The following is a 20087-nucleotide window of genomic DNA, read 5'->3' as shown; positions in this document are numbered from 1 at the left end:
CACATTACACAAATTTGTATTTTACAAAAAAAAAAAAGACTAATACAAATTAAAAGTATAAAAGCTCTTGAATGAAACTACAAGGTGTTACTAATAAGTATGAAACGCAAAGGGTGAGGGAAAAAAAGACAGAAATATTTTTGGCCATTTTTAAAAAAGTACACTGTAGGGCTTTATGGGAGTAAGTAGTTTAATTAAAATTATGTAAATGACTGTAAATCATATTACTCTTATTAGCTAATTTCTACACAGATCATTCAGTATTATTCAATGACAATCTACACCGCAAAATCCAATGTAATGAACCAAAAATTACTTATATCACTCTTCAGTCTTATCTACTGCAATCTGTGGTTGTAGAAAATATAGGTCTGTACCATGAAGTTAATTAGATAGTAGTTTAATTAACTAAATAGCAAGTGCATTGGGTTACCGGTAGAGGGCGGTGTTGGACCGGTTTACTTGCCCTCCTCTTCCACTTCATCTGTTTATCCAGTGGTCCAGTTGTTTAACGTGGCATAAACGGTTTGCTTCAAATTATTTGATTTACTATTTCCACATGGGTAATCTCCATAACCACCTTAAGGACACTGTTATCAGCTCAAGTGAGGTTTGTTAGACAACCTCAGCTAAAACTGGGGAATAGTGCTATTTCTAATCAAAAACAAGACAAATAACTTTAGATCTAAGTTAAATAACATTATTTACTATGTTTTGCAGACAAGTTATACCGTTGATATAATGTTGGTACAGCTCTTTACGCTGTTATCTAGTTAGAAGAAAACCATATATCTATATATAGCTTACAGGAAAATGCCTGTGCAAAATGACAATGAAGTCACTTCAACAGCATGCTGTGCATACTGCCAAAAATCTGCTTCCTGCTACATATCCTCCCCCATCCTGATGACCACTTTGGTGGTGTAGGGGCACAAGTGTCTTAGTGGCCTCAATAATATGGCATTTTTTCTTTTCTTTCCTTTTTTTTGGAATTACAATTTCTTTTGTCTAGAGCCTGTGGTGATACTTAAGCAATCTGCAATTTGTTTTTACTATTGTTATAACTTTTCATTTTATGTTCTTTACTTTATTTGTGCGTGTGGGTTTTTTTTTTTTTTTTTAAACAAAAACTGTGTATTTACTAGAAATGAATTAATAATTAGTAATTAATTACACTTAGAGATGGATTACACTGGCATTGAATGTTGGCATTACAGTGGGTTTGGAAAGTATTCAGACCCCTTCAGTTTTTGCACACTTTATGGTGTTATAGATTTACTTTAAAATGGATCCATTTGACTTTTTTGGCCATTAAGATACACACAATCACCCATAATGACAAAGACAAGAAAAAAAATAAAAATAAAAAAACAACAACTTTGAATTGTTTGAATTAAGATAAATATTTAGGCCCTTTATTCAGAACTTTGTACAAACACCCTGGCAGCAATTACAGGGTCTTGGACAAGTTTTTACAAGCTTTGCACACCTAGAGTTGGGCATTTTCTTCCATTCTTCCTGGCAGATCTTCTCAAGCTATATCATATTAGATGGAAAAACATCAGAAAAAACATCCTGTTAGCAGCGGTTCTGCAGATAGAAACACCTTGTTCAAGTGGACAGAAAGGGTACAGTAACTCAGATGACCACTCTGTATAATTGTAGTGAGCAGAAAAGTATTTCAGAATCCACAACATGTCAAACCTTGAGGTGGATGAACTACAACAGCAGAAGACCATGTCAGGTTCCACTTCTGTCAGCCAAGAACAGAAATCTGAGGCTGCAGTGGGCACAGATTCACCAAAACTGGACAGTTGAAGACTGGAAACATATAGCCTGGTCTGAAGATTTCTGCTGAGGCACAAATATGGTTATGTCAGAATTTGGCACCAACAGCATGAATCCATGGACCAGACCTGCCTTGTGTCAACAGTCCAGGCTGGTGGAGGTGGTGTAATGGTGTGAGGAATGATTCCTTGGCACAGTTTGGGCCTGTTAATACCAATAAGTCATCGCTTGAATGCCACAGACTATTTGAGTATTGTTGGTGACCATGTGCATCCCTTCATGGTCACAATTTACCCATCTTCTAATGGCTACTTCCAGCATGATAATGTACTATGTCACAAAGCAAAAGTTGTCTCAAACTGGTTTCATGAACATGACAATGAGTTCAATGTTCTTCAGTGGCCTTCCGAGTCACCGGATCTGAATCCAGTACAACACCTTTGGGATGTGGTAGAACGGGAGATTTGGAGGATGAAATGTCAACAGGGACTAGAATCTCAAAGGAATGTTTCCATCTTGTAGAATCCATGCCATGAAGAACTGAGGCTGTTTTGAGAGCAAGGGGAGGCGCTACCCGGTATTAGTCGTATTCCTAATAAAGTGCTCAGTGAGTGTATATTTATGGCAGATGCCCTTATCCAGAGAGACTTGCATAAGTCTCCACCAATAAATACATCAGCATACTAGTTCATTAGTTCAGTGACTAAGTGTACTATCAGTCTAAAAACCCTGTTGGGGAGGTAGTATAGTATGAAAAACACACAAGACACCACAAGAAGTTTTTAAATAACAGTACTAATTTAAGTACTTCATGAAGTGGTAGGTCCTTAGTTATCGTTTGAGGACACCCAGTGACTCAGCTGTTCGGACATCTAGGGGAATTTCATTCCACCACCTAGGAATGAGAACAGAGAAGAGCCTTGATGCATGCCTTTCTTGTACCCTGAGACACAGTGGGTCCAACCGAGCAGTGCATAGAGAATCAGAGGGAACATGATGCTGTGCGGGGTGTGATAAGTGCTTTAAGGTAGATGGGTGCTGGTCCTTTTCTGGCTTTGTAGACAAGCATCAGTGTTTTAAATCTGATGCAGGCAGCTAATGGAAGCTAGAGGAGGGAGCATAGTAATGGAGTGGTGTGAGAGAACATAGGAAGGTTGAAAACAAGATATAAGGCTGCAATCTTGATCAGTTGCAGAGGTTGAATTCAGAGGCAGACCTGTCAGGAGCGAGTTGCAGTAGTTCACTTTTGAAATGACAAGGGACCGATCAAGCACCTGAGTGGCCTCTGTTGATAGAAATGGACGAATCCTTCTGATGTTGTAAAGGAGAAATCAGCATGAGCGTGTCAGTTTAATAGTGTGAGAGGAGAAGGACAGTTGCTTGTCCATGGTTACCCAAAGGTTGCGTGCAGATATGGAGCCTCTTCATGTCACCTGATATGACTGTCCCTTCAGGTAGGAATCAAACCATTGCCATGTTGTGTCACAAATTCATGAGCATGGAAAAGAGGGTTTTGTGGTTGACTGTGTCAAATACTTATGACAGGTCAATGGGGATGAGGACTGATGACAGTTTGGCTGATCTAGTGGCATGGAGCTTCTCAGTGTTGGTCACAAGGGCTGTTTCTGTGGAATGTGCTGCTTTGAAACCAGACTGGTTAGGATGTTGGGGGTTGATCTAGGTGAGTTAGAGAGACAGTTGATTGTAGATGGCGCATTCAAGCATTTTAGAAAGCAGAGAGAAGTCATACCGGCTGATATTTGCAGACGTCTGAGGGATCCAGACTGGGTTCTTTCAGGAAGGGAACAACCCTTGCTTTCTTGAATGCATTTGGTACATTACCAGATGTTATGGAGTCATTAATGACAGTAGCGATGAAGGAAAAGAGGTCTCGTGAGATGGTCTGGAGCACTGTGAAACTGATCGTATCCAATGGACAGGTGGTGGGATTGCAGGACAGGATGACTTGCAGGATCTTTTCTGTTGATAGAGAAGAAAAATGTGTTAGAAATATAAGAGAAGGGGAATCCTGAGCATGTAATGTAGCAGTTGAGGTAGATTTTTTCAATCTTAAGTCATCAGAAGTCAGGGAGGATGGTGAAGGGGGAGCTGGCCAGTTAAGAAGTGAAGAAAATATGTTGTGGAGCTTCAGAGGATATTGTGCAGAAGCTTCCAGTTTTGCTTGTAAAAGGTGGTCATAGCAGAAGTCACATCAGATGAGAATTTGGACAGGAGAGTGCGATATGAGGCAAGATCCATATCGGGTTGTGATTTCCTGTTTCTCTCTGCTGCTCTTAATTCTCTCCAGTTGCTGCGCAACACATCCCGAGAGCTAAGGAACAGGGTGAGAAAGATTCCTGAGTTTGGGGTAGAGGAGGTACATGGATGAGGAAAGTGAAGAGAGGAAAGTTTCGGTGGCTAACTCCAGCAGTACAGAGGGAAAGAAGTCAGGGTCTGGAAGGGATAATAGAAAGCCAGAAACTACAGAGGAAGGGGAGATAGAGTGGAGGTTTCTGTGAGTGGGAAAGAGGTATTGACAGCTGAAGTTAGGCAAAACAGGGAGGGTGATGGTGAAGGATAATGATGTGAAGTGATGATCAGAGATGTGGAGTGAGGTCACCAGGACAACCAGGCCCAATATTAAAATATTTCAGTTTTTGATTGTTAATAAATTTGTAAACAAATTCTAAAAACATGTTTTTGCTTTGCCATTATGGATTACTGTCTGTACATTAAAGGTACAAAAAGGTAAATGTAATAAATTAACAACAATTCAAAATACAGTAATGTGTGCAAAAAGTGAAAAGGTCTGAATACTTTCCAAACCCACTGTATGTAACATTCATTTATTATTAAGGAAATTGACACTTATGAATATTAACCTCTTCAAAAACTGTGTAACTCTCTCCTATAAAAAGCCCCTTCAGTCTTTAAAGCAGGGTGTGTCAGGACAAGATTTGTGTTTTCTCTCTGCTAACACTCATCAGTCAGTAAAGCTGTTGGTACAGTAATTGGTTGACCAAATCGATTGTGGTAAAAGGTTGAATGCTAAACTATGCAACACCATGATTCTGCAAGACCCGAGTCTGACAGACCTGCTTAGGTAAAGAGGCTAGTTCACATTAAACAGATATGAGATATTTTTCTCATCTCCATACTTTGTGTCCAGTCTACAGCAATGGTCTTTGATTGCAGTCAGCTGGAAACACACCTGCTTTCATTGGTCTTGATTGAATATGATTGACACCTAATACTTGATGACCAACTGATCTTGGTCAAACAAATATTAGGTGTCAAGTACCTCGAGATGAAGAACCAAACGTCCAGGGTTGGACAAATACTGAGAAATTATACTTAAATGAAAGTGTCAAAACCTTACTCAATTAAAAGTAAAAAGTTGCTACTTTAAATGTACTCAAGTATTAAAAATAATGGATGAAATTAAGTCAATGTCATGTTTTGCCTGAAAACATCATTCAATCTCTGTAAATTTGCTGAGTAGCCTGCTATGTTAGTTACTGGAATCGATGCTAGTCTAACCTGGCATCAGCAAAGAAAAAAGGGTTTGTTAAATATAGCAAGCTAATGTTAGCATATTAAAGACTTACCCTAACATGCTTTTCCAAATTAGATTGAGATCATGCCTTTTAGGGAAGCAAAGAAGACACTTTACTTTATATAAGTATTTGCTTGCATTTTAAGGGGCTAGGCCAGGGGGTGCTCATCCTCAGGTGGCTTATCCAACTTCAAGCACACATGGACAGCTGTGGCATTGTGTATCATGAGAAGGTCAAGTTTTTCGTCTACATTGATTGAAATAAATGCTAAACTGAGCGCGTTTGATTGAGGTATAGCTGACAGCTATTGGCTGGATGAGAGGAGAGACCTTTGACAAGTATTCAATTTTAAATATACTCAAGTAAAGTATAAATACGTCAAAAAGTTCAGGGGGTGGAGACAATTCAGTGTGTTTCAGTATGGATAAATGTATTTGTTCAGCTTCTCATGGATTAGGAGCCACTGGATCAGGTCCAGTTCCACTGCCTGGACCTTTGGTTCTGCAGCAAGGACTATATCTTAAAAATGGTTTCGTTTTGGCTGGGTCATACCAACCCTTTGCAGATGAGATGGAAGACCCCTGGTCTCGAGAACTCTAAATACAGAAGTACAAAATGCAAAGTGAAGCATTAGGGCAATGTAGCAAGGTCGGAACATCCCAATCACACCATCTTGTGGCTAGTAATAAAAAATACATTACTAAAAAATCATAAGCTGATGTTTGACCATTTGTTTGCATGTACTTTCATTCATGTGCAGAAACTGCTTATCCTTGGAAACTGGATGTGAGGAATTTATCCTCGATGGAACTCCAGTCCATCACAGGCCACCATGCACACACATATTCACACACCCAATCACACTTAGGAATAATTTTTAAAAATGTGTCCAATCCACCCAACAGGATTTTTTATAAGTGGGAGGAAACTGTAAAACACTACTGAAAACACAGACACAGGGAGAACATGCAAAACTCTGAACCACCATGCTACCCTGATTGCACATACAAGCTTAAAACTGGCACAAACAACACGTGCAAAAAGCAACACCACTACAATGCATTAAAACATATGGTACCTGAAATAGAGATTACCTAGAGTACCTAATGTTGATAACAGAGTTGTTGTAATTGTATTGTATACAAGTTTAAATACACACAAAAAAACTTTTTGTAACACTTTTTTTTTGTAGCAAACTATCTTAACTAATTTAGTTTTTAGCTATAATATTCTAACACATTACAACTAACCATTATATTTTATTGTAAATAGTGAGGCGGTAATACACACATGAACAGACAGAAATTTCCCATCATATACCGGATCTTTCTTTTTGCCCCCCCCACACGCTATGCTGTTCAAGTATTACACGCAACCAATATTCTTTTAATGCATTGTAAGCATTTCTGCACGCCATATCTATGCATTTTATTGCCTCACATGCTGATGTTCCTCATGCCTCTTTCCTTTGATGTGGCAAGAATCAGGTACATTCTTGTCGAAGAAGATGTCACTAGCGGTTGTTCTTCTCAAATAGACGCAGAAGTGACTCCATATGCACAACAGTTCTGCTGAGTTTCATTTCCTTTCTTCTAAAACACTGAATTATCTTGGATTCTGCTTGCAATACATTGGTAAGTTTACTTAGAAACAACTATTTATCTATATACAAGGATGAGTCTAATGAAAATCTTTTTTTTGCATTGTTTATTGCATATATATATATATATATATATATATATATATATATATATATATATATATATATATATACACATACATATATACATACATACATACATATATACATACATACATATATACATATACACATACATATATACATACATACATATATACATATACACATACATATATATATATATATATATACACACACACACACACACATATACATACACTCAACTATTTATCTATATAAGGATGAGTCAAATGAAAACCTTTTTTTGCATTGTTTATTCTTAGTGAATTACCAAAATATCTCATATTCAAATGACTTGGCTCATGAAAGCGGGCATTTATTTGTATCCTCATGTCAGCTCCCCAGTGAAGAGTTCTTTCTTGTGCTTTTACCGTAGGTCTACGTTTTGAACCATGCTTACACACTTCAGTATGGTAATGACCATCATTGCAGTGGCTGATGCTTGTGTAATGTCTTGTGAGTGTGTAGACCACACCACTATCACTTGTTTAAACAAGAATCTGTTGGAATTGCCTCTACCTCTGCAAGATACCAAATATCTTTTTATTAGTCACAACCGGATCCAGGCTCTCCCCAGTGAAGGTTTAGAAGAATTACATACCCTTGATCTTACCAACAACCACCTTGGTGAATGGCTTACTGGTACTACCCGATTACCAAATATGAGAAGCCTTACTCAGCTGTTTCTAAGAGGAAATGGAATTAGTACTTTTATGACTGGACTATTTCAAGATCTGAAGAATCTCACTTACATGGACCTCAGTCAAAATCATTTAAAAATTATCCCACAGAAGTTCCTCCAAGGTCTGAGCAACCTTCAAACTCTTATTTTGAGTGTAAACCAGATTGATACCCTCTGTTGTGGAGCTTTTGAAGAAGCATCTGCACTTAGGGAGCTCCACCTGAACAGTAATAACATTGAGGTGCTAGATACATGTGTGTTTGAAAACTGTGTCAATCTGAACAGGCTCTTCCTGTCCAACAACCGTTTAAAAAGTGTGAATAAAGGGACCTTCCGAAGTGCACTTGACCTGGTTCACCTTGATCTCAGTAACAACATGCTTACCACTGTTCCCACTGATGCCCTTAATGACACATCTAATCTCATGAGCCTCTACCTGCAGAAAAATGCTATCATGTCAGTTCCTGAAAATGCTTTCAATGGGCTATCAGCATTAAGAAAACTGTGTCTGAGCAATAACCGCATTGGTATTTTGGCTGTGACCTCTTTCAGAGGTCTTTGCCAGCTTGGCGAACTAGATTTGAGTTTCAATCAGTTGCAAAATCTCCCCTCACAGGTATTTCACGCTCTAGGCACACTAGAAATCCTTAATCTATATCACAACAATTTGGCATTTCTTCCAAATGGCCTGTTTAATGATTTGAAAAAGTTAAAAGAACTACAGCTTGACAGAAATAATATTCAGGTCATCCCACCAGTTCTATTTCAGCCACTCTCAAAACTCAGGTTTTTACAGCTAGACAATAACTGTATCTCAGAGCTCAACCTATCCTCATTTGCAACAATGAGAAAGCTTAAAGACCTTGATCTTAGCAACAATAATTTGACAAAAATTTCAAAGGGGATTTTACACAAGCCACCACTGCCACTTCACGATGTCCAAGACCAAGCCTCACAAGGGGGTCCTGAACTAAGCAAACTTAACCTGAGCAATAACAAAATTCAGGTGATAGACAAGCATGTGTTTGAAAACTACACCAATTTGAACAAACTCTGCTTGTCCAACAACCATTTGAAAAATTTAGAGGAAGGGACCTTCAGGGGTACACTGGACCTGACTCATCTTGATCTCAGTGAAAACCGGCTTACCTGTGTGCCCACTGGTGCCCTTAAGGATACCCCTAATCTCACAAGTCTATTTTTGCAGAATAATGAGATCACGTTTGTCCCTGAAAATGCTTTCTCAGGACTATCTGCACTGAAGAAATTAGACTTGAGCAATAATTACATTGTACATTTAAATGAGAAATCCCTGAAGTCTCTGTTCAATCTTGTGGAGTTAGATCTGAGCTTCAATCAACTACTAACTCTTAACAGTGTGCTTCAAGACTTGGAGAAACTGAAGATTCTGAAATTGCACCAAAATTACCTATCATCACTTCCCAATGGTGTGTTCAACAATTTGACTGAATTAACTGAACTACGGCTTGATAGCAACAATCTTTTTGACATCGTACCAGATCTGTTCCATCCACCAACTGAACTCCGAGATTTAGACAAGGATCGTCATAATATATCTGGGTTTAACTCATCCTCATGCACAACACTGACAAACAACCTCCTCACAAAAAATTACAAGGATCTTTTCAATGTTACACCAACAACCAATGATAATGTGAAATATCTAGCCTCACTAACAGATGCTGAACTTAGGGAGCTCTTAGTCAGTAATGCTGAGAGGACAGATATGAACTGCACAAACGCAATTAAGCGCTTCCTGTTCAACAACCACTTGAAAAGTACAGAGAAAGGAACTTTCAAGCACACACTCAGATTGACTGATCTTGATCTCAGCAAAAACAACCTCACTACTGTCCCCAGTGGTGCCCTCAGGTATACTACCAATCTCACCAGCCTCTACTTGCATAATAATGCGATCACCTTTGTCCCTGAAAATGCTTTCTTTGGACTATCTAAATTGAGAAAATTGGATTTAAGCAAAAATCACCTGGGTATTTTGCACGAGGACTCCCTGATGAGTCTTTTACAGCTTACTGAACTAGATTTAAGCTTCAACCAATTGCAGGATCTCCCCTCAAATGTGTTCCAAGACTTGGGCAACCTGGAGGTTCTTAACTTGTACCACAATGCTCTGGCATCACTTCCCAGTGGCTTGTTCAACAATCTGACCAAATTAAGAAAAATAGTGCTTGAAAGAAATAATATATCTGTCTTTGTACCAGATCTATTCCACCCATTGACTGAACTCCGAGAATTACATCTAGATAACAATCACATCTTTGAGCTCAACCCATCTTTATTTAGAGCACTGACAAAGCTTCAGCAAATCTATTTAAACAACAATGTTATTAAGAGAATTCCCAAGCGTTTTCTAAAGAAAGCACAACATCTGAAAGTTCTATATATGATGAACAATCATATTCAATTTGTTTCACAGTTTGCTTTCAAAGGCCTTAACAGACTCCGTTCTCTGAGACTCAGCAACAACAGAATTTCTGTTCTCCCTCCTGAGATGCTGTCTGGTCTTGATGACCTGCGGGAGCTCGGGCTAAATTTTAACCAGATAGAGAGACTCCCAACTGGGTTTTTCGCAGGGCTTCAAAACTTGAGGACACTTGATTTGGCCAACAATATTTTAAGTTCCCTGTCCACTGATGATTTCAAAGACTTGACAAGTTTACGAGAGTTACACCTGAGTTTCAACAAACTCCGTGAACTACCACATAACGTTTTCATGGCTCTGGGCAGGCTAAAGACGCTCTTCTTGCAAAACAACCTCCTGTCCCACCTACCCCCAACAGTGTTCTCACCTTTGACCTTTTTGCAAGAGCTTGATTTGGATAACAACAAGCTCCAGAGTCTTTCCACTGCACAATTTCAGGGACTGAAGAACTTGAGACAACTACATCTCAAATCGAACAGATTACAGTCACTGGATAAAGAGACCTTGGATGTTCTGACAGAGCTGAACTCCATATATCTCGGTGATAACCAATGGGACTGCTCTTGTGCATCTAATATGTATGTCAGTACATGGATCAGAATGAACAGACAGTTTGTAAAGGATAACCCCATCTGCTCAAGAAATATTTCTCTTCCTGTATCAGATTTACAACATTGTGTCAGTGCTGCACATTTCTCTGCATGTAAACTGCACACGCAGATAATAAGCATTATGACAGTTTTCATCGTGTACGCTTATTTTCTGTGAGATCACAGTTTTTGTACAAATTTATTTTGTTTCAATCTGCTGTAGTACAAAAGATGTATCAGCCTCAGTGTGCAAATATAAAGCTGTAAAACAGAATTTAAAAAATTTGACTATGATATGACTATAATTACCAAAGTTTTAATAACGTTTTAGCCTCAAACATGCAATGCAGCATCTTGTATAACCTTAAAAAATCTAGCTGCTTTGTGTTTTGCATATAATGTGCATTAAATGATATACAAATAAAATGCTTCCAAAATTCAAAAAGTTTTTATGTGCTTGTCTTTTCAAATACTACGGTGTAAAAGTCAGAGGACTTGACTTTGTTTGCCCCTAAATTCAGGTCATAAGCATACACCCAGCCACTCATAAGCACCCAGCCCCACCCCCCACTCAACCACATGTGCGTGCGTACACACAGAAATTTTCCATTTTAAACTCACTGCTGCATTGTGCTAAAAATCTGGCACAGGAGGCATTAATACCCTGTTTATGTTATTTATCATAATTATGAAAAAAAAAAAAAACATTAGTAAAACTCCAGGCTTTATATTACAGGCTAGATATTCAAATGATGGTTTAAATATGCTTTATTGATTCAGTTAATTACTATTTTCATGAGTAAACACATGTCAGAGTTGGTCAAAGAGCTACTTGTACTTAAAGTCAGTGACTTAAGAGACACACACACACACACACACACACACACACACACACACACACACACACACACACAGTTGTGTTCCTCTTGATCTGCATTAGTGGAAAAAAGCCATGGAGCTGAGCAGCTGTACATTTTATAATAACTCTCAGTATTTCAAATAAATATATAAATAAGCACCCCTTGTTCTGGACATATCTTAGCTTTACGAAAGTGTTCATGAAAATGTAGCATTTAAAGTTTTTCTATTTTCTACAGTTTCAGCTAAAGCAGTGATCAGACCTGACGCAAATAAAATCTGTCTGGTAGAAAAGCCAATTCACAAAACCATCAAAGATGTACAAAGGCACATTTGTTTCTTGTTGCTGTTGCTATTATTATTATTATTATTATTATTATTATATCAGACTTATATAATACTTATGTTAGGAATTATGTGTTACAATTCTCTGCATGGTAATAACGTCTTGTTAACAATGTTGGCAACTCTGCTACTGAAATTCTTATATTTAAGATAAACTACATGTCAGTACCTATGGCAGCCTGACCAATAACATGGCATGTTACCTTTTTTTTTTTTTTTTTTTTTTTTTACAGAGGCACACATTTATGAACATTGTAATTCCTAACATAAGCGTACTTCTTCCCACATTTCTGACAAGCGTATGGTTTTATACCAGTGTGCATCTGCATGTGAGCCTTCACATTGTTTGGCTGGCTAAAGCTTTTCCCACAAACTTCACAACTAAATGGCTTCTCTCCAGTGTGAACGCGATTATGCCTCCGTAAATTTCCAAATAAGCGAAAAGACATGCCGCATATTTCACATTTATGTGGTTTTTCGCCAGTGTGAATCAGCATATGCAGCTTAAGTCCACTGGGCAGACTGAATCCTTTTCCACAAAGCAAGCATTTATGGAGTTTTTCTTTGGTATGCAAAAATTTGTGCACTTTCAGATACGCCTTGTTAACAAAAGTCTTTTTGCATAGCTCACACCTGAAAACGTTCACCCCAGTATGATGCTGCTTGTGTGCATACAGGCCAGACATACTGCTAAAAGTCTTCCCACACACCTTACAGTTAAACGGACTGTCCTCCGAGTGAAGCCTTTGATGCATTCTCAAAGCATAAGAGGAGCTGTAGCATTTCCCACAGACTTCGCAGCACTGAGGGTTCTTTTCAGCCCTGTGTCCTTTTCTTATATCCCTGTGTGTCCACATGTGATTTTTTAGGGCATAATTGTACACAAAGGTCTTTCCACATGTCTCGCACATGAAGGGTTTGACTGTTCCATGCACCGGCATGTGTTCCTTTAGAGAGCTCATCTGACTGTAGTGCTTACCACAGACCTTGCACACATAAGGCTTTATGCCCATGTGATGAAGGACATGTCTTTTCAGATTTTCCCTATGGCCAAACTTCTGGCCACACGTTTCGCACGTGTGCGGCTTCTCTCCAGTGTGGACTATTTCGTGCTTTTTCAAGCTGGACTGCCTCTTGAAAGTCTTGTCGCACAGGTTGCACTTCCAGGGCTTCACTTCTGAGTGAACCCTCTTGTGAATGTGAAGGGTGCTGGATTGTGTGAAGCGTTTCCCACACGTCTCGCACTGAAACGGCTTCTCTCCACTATGGAGTCTCTGGTGTACCAGTAAAACTGACTCTAGAGTGAAGCCTTTTCCACACACGCCGCAAAGATATGGCTTTACATTTAAGTGGACGAGTTCATGCTTGTCCAGGTTTACATAGCTTTTGCCGCAAGTTTTGCACGGATGTGCCTCCCTCTTCTTTTTACCATGAGACAAGAGGTGCTTGTTCAGTGTTCTTAAAAATCTGTATTTATTCCCACACATGTTGCAGGTGTGAGGGGCTGTTTTGGAGTGTACTTGCTTGTGCCGCATTAGGTAACGCTTCATTGTAAAAGTCCTTTCACACACATCACATTTATAGGACATGTTCTTCTTCAGCTCGTCTGGTGGAATGGGGGTTTGTACAGCTGGTGTATTTACTGCATTTTTAGCTTCAGCAGAAAAAGAGTCTGCATCTGGAGCAAAATCAAACAACAAAGTGTGTAGTTTGCATCTCATACTGATGGAAAGCATCTATAACACCCTTCTACCACATAGCGTGGCACAGAATATTATCCACATTTTAACACCAGCTTGCAATGACGAGCAAGCTGCTGCTTATCCAAGTACTCAATTTATGCTGCAAGCTGACTCAGGGCATAGAAGTATGGCTAAAATTAGTGAAATCGTTACAATGGTTAAACTCAATTGCTGCAGAATCACCCTGATAATATCTGTTGCTTGAATTACTTCTAATTGTAGAGAAATTAGAAGTCAGTAGTCAAATGGCCTTTTAGGGTTAGATTTTAGAAGCAACATAAAAATTTTAATGTAGAGATCATCAATGATATATAAGAAAATATCCTATAAATTATATTATATATATATATATATATATATATATATATATATATATATATATATATATATATATATATATATATATATATATATATATATATATATATATATTTTTTTTTTTAATCACACAAAATATGTGCTATCTGTGCACTTTCAGATAGTACATACTCCTGGGCCAATCCCAAAATAGCTAAATATTAAGCGTTTAATGTCTTAACAACAAATCATTGATCAGAAAATTCCCAAGAATTAAACAAATGCACTCCTGAGACCTCCTGTGCCACCATTTGCTCTTTTACATTTGCTGCACTGAACTGTTTGGGGAAAAATATAGGAAAAATCATGATAATGATTAAAATGTTTGACATAAAATTCAAACTAACATGTCTGGGCATACAAAAATGAAAATAAAGTCAAAATATATAAAACTAAATAATTTTTTTTTTTTTTTTAAAGCTGTCCGCAAAAAGCTACCCCATACTAAGTTACTTTATCTATTTGTTTAATTCTTTCAAATTTTCTGACCAATGATTTGTTGTTAAGACCATTAAAAGCTTAATATTTTGCCATTTTGGGTTAAACCCAATACCCCTGGTAAATATGAGCAAAGAAGGCTGTGAAAATTGTCTTTACTGTTTAACTTTTTGATCTTTTGTGTAAAAAATTCACAAAGATACTCAATGGATATCAAACTATTATACACATATACATATTTATATATATATATATATATATATATATATATATATATATATATATATATATATATATATATATATATATATATATATATATTTATTAGGTGCAAAAATGGGATTTAGGAATCAGTAGCAAACTTCAGCAAGGTACATCACCTGCCACCAAGAAATATCTAAACCAATTCTCAGATTATTATACATAAAGTAATGCGTACAAGTTTTTTCTCTTTGATAGATGGGAGACCGCTGGGAGATGATGGCAAGGAAAAAACTGATAGCCCAGATAATGTGCTTTTCTCTGGTTAGTGATTTGTCTGCCCCTGAACTCATATTTACTGTCGCTCCCTCGTCCCAATTGTTATACTCATGAAAATTAAATGGACTGATTTAGTGCTGCTGTTCCCAGACTATAAGAAAATAACACATCTTGAAGAAATAAAATCATTCACCTTTCACTATGAAGATGGTTTGGATCTTTTTTCCATTTTCTTCCAGCTTCAAAAAAGAGCTCATGGCTGTGGTAGATTCAAGCTCCTGAGTATCAGGACACTAAAAGAAAAACAAAAACTATGGGAAAATATCATTCACAAAATATCAAACAAAATTAAAATCTTAAAGCTCTTGTTTGAACAGACCTCATCTTCTGTGAGGACATCTTGGAGTGGAGTTGAAGTCCTTGGTAAAGCAGGTGGTTCTTTCCCACTCACTAAGATATATACAGTTCCTCCTGTAATATTAGAAACACATTATTTGGTGCAAAATAAGCAAAATATGTGTCTGAAATGTGATATAGTACAGTTGCTCTATTACGCACAACATTCACATAATGCATATGAGTAAAATAAAAGCAAACAAACAAAAACACATTCTAAGCTACTTTAATTAATTACGAAGCATATAATTTTTTATTAACTGTTACAAAAGTCTCTTTTTAAAGATGTAATTAACACACATGACATTCACCATATGGAGCAAAGTCCTACCGGATATCGTAGTTTGAGCATTTTCAGGTTGTGTAGCTGGTTCCTTCGGCTCAGGCTGACCCTGTACATTTCCTGATCTTTCAGACGCACTGTCCAAATCCACTACATTACACTCTTTCTGTTCACTGCATAACTTGAACAGAAGGCAGATTTTCCGTGCTGCCTCCTTCACCAAAAACTCCATGATAGCATTAAGCTGTGCCTGTATTGACAAAATAGTTATTCACAGCTGTTCAAAAGCATGGCACATATTGTAATGGAGTGATCACTGTATTTCAAATCAGAGTTGTTCTAGAAAATGGCGCTAAGAATATCAGAGTCTAATAAAAGGAGCCTTCTACTCCACCTACATGGTTTATAGTGCATGCAGCTAATGAGTTGCTTACACAGACAAAAGTTTAACTTAAAAATTTTTAAATAAAGAAATAAAAATCACTGAAATAAATAAAATAATAATAAAAAATCGGGGGTTATTTCCAGACATTTCCGTAAACAAGTCCATGTTTATTGCCATTTCTCTTCCAGAGTAAAATATTATAAAACACACAGAGAGCAGGAAAAATTATACAAACAATTAGACAATACATATAACAAATAAAAGACAATGCTGGCAAAAATACAGGGATATTATAAATCACATAACACATGAACACCTCAGGTTATTCTATTTCATTAAAATATATATTCACATTTTAAACATTTCAACCAGAAATATCATGATAACCAGCATGTGTGGTGATTTTTCCTTGGGAGTGAAGTGTTTGTAATGGGCAATAGTATGTAAGAGTGCCATCCATTCACATGCTCTGAAAGCAAGACACACTGTGATTAGCTAATATTCAGCTATAGTAACAGACATGAGCTCCAACATATGTGAAAATCATCAAATTTCACCAAATTATATGATAACTGAGCAAAAAGAAGCATGTTAAAGTATTTACATGCAAAATGTAAAAGTAACTGTTTTGTGAATATTGGCTTTAAAAAAAAAAGTACACTCACTGAGCACTTTATTAGGAACACCTGTGGGTGTACTTTATGTGGGTATACTTCCAGTACTTTCCATCAGTGTTCAATAAATTCACCAGTGACTGCAATTCCGGATCTTCTTAGTGAGTCAGATTAGTTGACTCAGCTCACTACAAAGAGTCGACTCTTTCTGATTTCAAACAGCTCCTTTTATCTAGTGGTTGTTTTTATTTTAGTAACTATGGATGAAACTGATGAACAATGAGATCGTACTCTAACTTCTAATTAACAACTACAGTGTGTCTTGCCAAATACAGTAAGAACCCCTGCATCATTGCTTGCTGTGTCTGAGCTTGATTAAGATTCATTTCCATTTATTATGATTACGGATCGCTCCCTTTAACACACTGACAACATCTTCGACTGCCTCTCACTCACTCACTCACGTTGAAAAAAGATTTTCATCGAAACATTCTGATTCACAACAAACGAGTCATATATGCGAGTCGGCTAAAAGAGCCGACACATCACGACTCTGAATTTGTAAATTGGATCTTGAAGAAAGAAGGTGAAGCGCACACCGTTAACAGCACTAGCTGATTTAGTTGGCCAACATTTTAACTAGCTTGTTAACATTTCTTCTTCTAAAGATGACTCTTGTCTAAACTTACCAGCTTCAGCTCTTTCTCTGTATCTGTGTTATCATGATAAACCCTGCGGATCTCAGCACGCGCTCTGTCTGTTAACAGCGTCATTATTGACATGGTTTGGCTATAAAATAGTTCATACTGCGACATTGTGCCTCACCATAAATGCAGTTGTTTTAACTTGCTACCAATTTATTCTTGACTCGGAGGCTAGTCTGGCTAACTGTGCCGAGTTAAACATCTCGGACGACCAAAGATGTCAAACGTCACATCCGCTTTTACAGGCTGCAGGACTTTCAAAATACCAGCAGCTCAGGCGTTTGTTGCCACCGTCGCCACAGGCTTGATCAATAGGGATAAATTCACACACTTAAAATCTGTATCCTGAATTTATATATTTCTGTAAAGCTGCTTTGGGACAATGACCATTGCTAAAAGCACTATACAAAAAAAAAACTGAATTGAATAGAACTGAAAAACTCATGTACACTATATATATGGCCAAAAGTTTAAGGACACCTGACCATCACACCCATATGTGATTCTTCCTCAAACTGCTGCCACCGAGTTGGAAGCACACAATAGTATAGAATGTCTTTGTATGCTGTAGCATTACAATTTCCCTTCACTGGAACTAGGAGGACCAACCCTGTTCCAGCAGGACAATGTCCCTGTTCACAAAAACTATGTCCATGAAGACATGGATTCTCAAGGTTGGTTTGGAAGAACTCAAGTGGCCTGCACAGAGCCCTGACCTCAACCCCACTGAACACTTTTGGGATGAACTGGAATGCTGACTGCATCCCAGGCCTCCTCACCTGACATCAGTGCCTGACCTCACGAATGCTCTTGTGGTTGAATGGGCAAATCCCAACAGCAACACTCCAAAATCTAGTGGAAAGCCTTCCCAGGAGCGTGGGGGGTCATTATAACAGCATAGGAGGGATTAATTAAGAATGGGATGTTCAAAAAGCAATATAAGTGTGATGGTCAGGTGTCCACAAACATTTGACTATGTAGTGTATTAGTCCAGTAGGAGGTATTCTAATAAAATATAGACAGGATGGAAGTAATGAAAACAATACTTTTTTTTTGATCCGTACTTTACTTAAGATTTACTTAATGATCCATACTTTACTTAAGTTTTACTTTTGACTTTTAATTACTACATTTTAAAAGAAATTAATTCATTAATTTTTTCATCTATAGTAAACGTTTTATCCTTGTCAGGGTTGCAGTGGATCCAGATTCCATCCTGGGAACACTGGGCACGATTGAATACAGAGTATATGCGGCTGTCACATCATGTGACAAATGAACGAAAGACTCAGACCAACTTTGGAGGTGAACTAATCATGTTTGTTTCCTGTACAGCGCCTATGCTACTCAGACTCGGACAAGAAGACTCGGGAGCAGAACTAATCGTTTCTATTTTTTGTACAGAGCCTATGTGGTTTTCACGTCACAAATGAATGAAAGGACGTAGGCATGCATGGCCAACACAAAATGAGCGAATGACATTCTGAGACAACTCATTACTCCTGAGTCATATAAAAGATTCATTCAAAATCATCACTAGAATACACCCTGGAAGGGACACCAGTCCATCACAGGCATCAGTCACACACAAATTCAGACCAGTCCACTTACCAGCATGTTTTCTGGGAGGGAGGTCAGAGGAAACCAGAGAACCCAGAGGAAACCCACACAGACACGGAGAGAACATGTAAAACTCTGTACAGACAAGAACTTTGAGCTCAGGATCAAACTGTGGAGCCTGGAGCTGTGAGGCAGCAATGCTACCTACTGCACCATTGTAAACTAAAATGGTCTCTGATTTTCTACTCATTACATTTTCAAAACACATCACTACATTTCTTTATGATCACATATTTGTAAACTCATAAGGTGATTATTTATTTATTTATTTATTTTTGCATCAGACCACTTACATTTAGTCAGCTAACAATAACAGATGTAACAAGACTTAATACACATTCCTGTAATGTACTTGTTGCTACATATACTTTATAATTCTGGGGCAGTGGTAGCTCAGTAGTTAAGACATTGGTTTAATGATCAGAAGGTTGTGCATTCAAATCCCAACACCCCCAAGTTGCCACTGCTGGGCCCTTGAGCAAAGCCCTTAACTCTCAACTGCTCAGTTGTATAAATGAGTTAAAATGTCAGTCACTCTGTATAAGGGCGTCTGCCAAATGCCATAAATGTAAGTATAATTATGAAGGCAATTCGTACTGTGACAACTATCTATTAGTATTCAACTAGGTTGTATCATCATAACTATTATAATGCTAATATTTGAGAGATTATGAATAAAGCTGTACTTAATTAGACTTAGCTAATGTTTCCCCAAAAGTTCCTTGGAGAAATTGCATCAGTTTACCAGTTTGGGTACATTTACTGCCTCTGAATGTATATCACTATCCTGTTTGTATGTTACACTGGAACATGTCTTTCTTATTGAACACTTCATTCACATTCTCCAAGCACAAATAAATGTTCCTGCAGTTATGACATGGGAACCAAATGAGGGCAGTAGTGTACATAACATTCATTCTTATAGTATGTTATAGTGTTACTCATGAAGCATATAAAATGTGTGCTTTTCTTGTCATTCTTTTCATTTCTTGGCATGTCATTCTTATGTCATCTACTGTAAATGAATGTATTTTTGATACAAATTGTTTTTTGTTTACAAA

General features: G+C 37.7%; 2 protein-coding genes across 4 annotated transcripts; one reads left to right on the top strand and one right to left on the bottom strand.

The window, feature by feature from the left end:
* Nucleotides 1-219: 219 nt before the first annotated feature.
* Nucleotides 220-17686, bottom strand: LOC108277487 (zinc finger protein 883). Of its 3 annotated transcripts, none has more exons than XM_017490291.3 (5): nt 17392-17686; nt 15752-15953; nt 15404-15495; nt 15218-15317; nt 220-3768 (listed from the first exon to the last, which is right to left on the bottom strand). In XM_017490291.3, exons 1-5 carry the CDS (start codon nt 17515-17517, stop codon nt 3533-3535), a joined length of 756 nt encoding a protein of 251 aa, XP_017345780.1. In that variant the 5' UTR covers nt 17518-17686; the 3' UTR covers nt 220-3532. The 3 variants fall into 3 exon arrangements, with proteins under 3 accessions (XP_017345780.1, XP_017345779.1, XP_017345778.1); XM_017490290.3 differs by lacking the exon at nt 220-3768 and adding an exon at nt 11555-13685 and having other exon boundaries at nt 17528-17667; XM_017490289.3 differs by lacking the exon at nt 220-3768 and adding an exon at nt 11555-13685 and having other exon boundaries at nt 17392-17665.
* On the top strand, nt 6853-11338 carry si:dkey-182i3.11 (toll-like receptor 13). Its single transcript, XM_017490279.3, has 2 exons — nt 6853-6979; nt 7445-11338. The coding sequence occupies exon 2, from the start codon at nt 7461-7463 to the stop codon at nt 10980-10982; it is 3522 nt and encodes a 1173-aa protein (XP_017345768.2). The 5' UTR covers nt 6853-6979; nt 7445-7460; the 3' UTR covers nt 10983-11338.
* Nucleotides 17687-20087: the final 2401 nt, after the last annotated feature.

Source organism: Ictalurus punctatus, chromosome 17 (genome assembly GCF_001660625.3).
Source record: "Ictalurus punctatus breed USDA103 chromosome 17, Coco_2.0, whole genome shotgun sequence".
NCBI lineage: Eukaryota > Metazoa > Chordata > Actinopteri > Siluriformes > Ictaluridae > Ictalurus > Ictalurus punctatus.
Note: the sequence above shows the minus strand (reverse complement) of the source record. Positions and strands in the feature narration are given on the sequence as shown.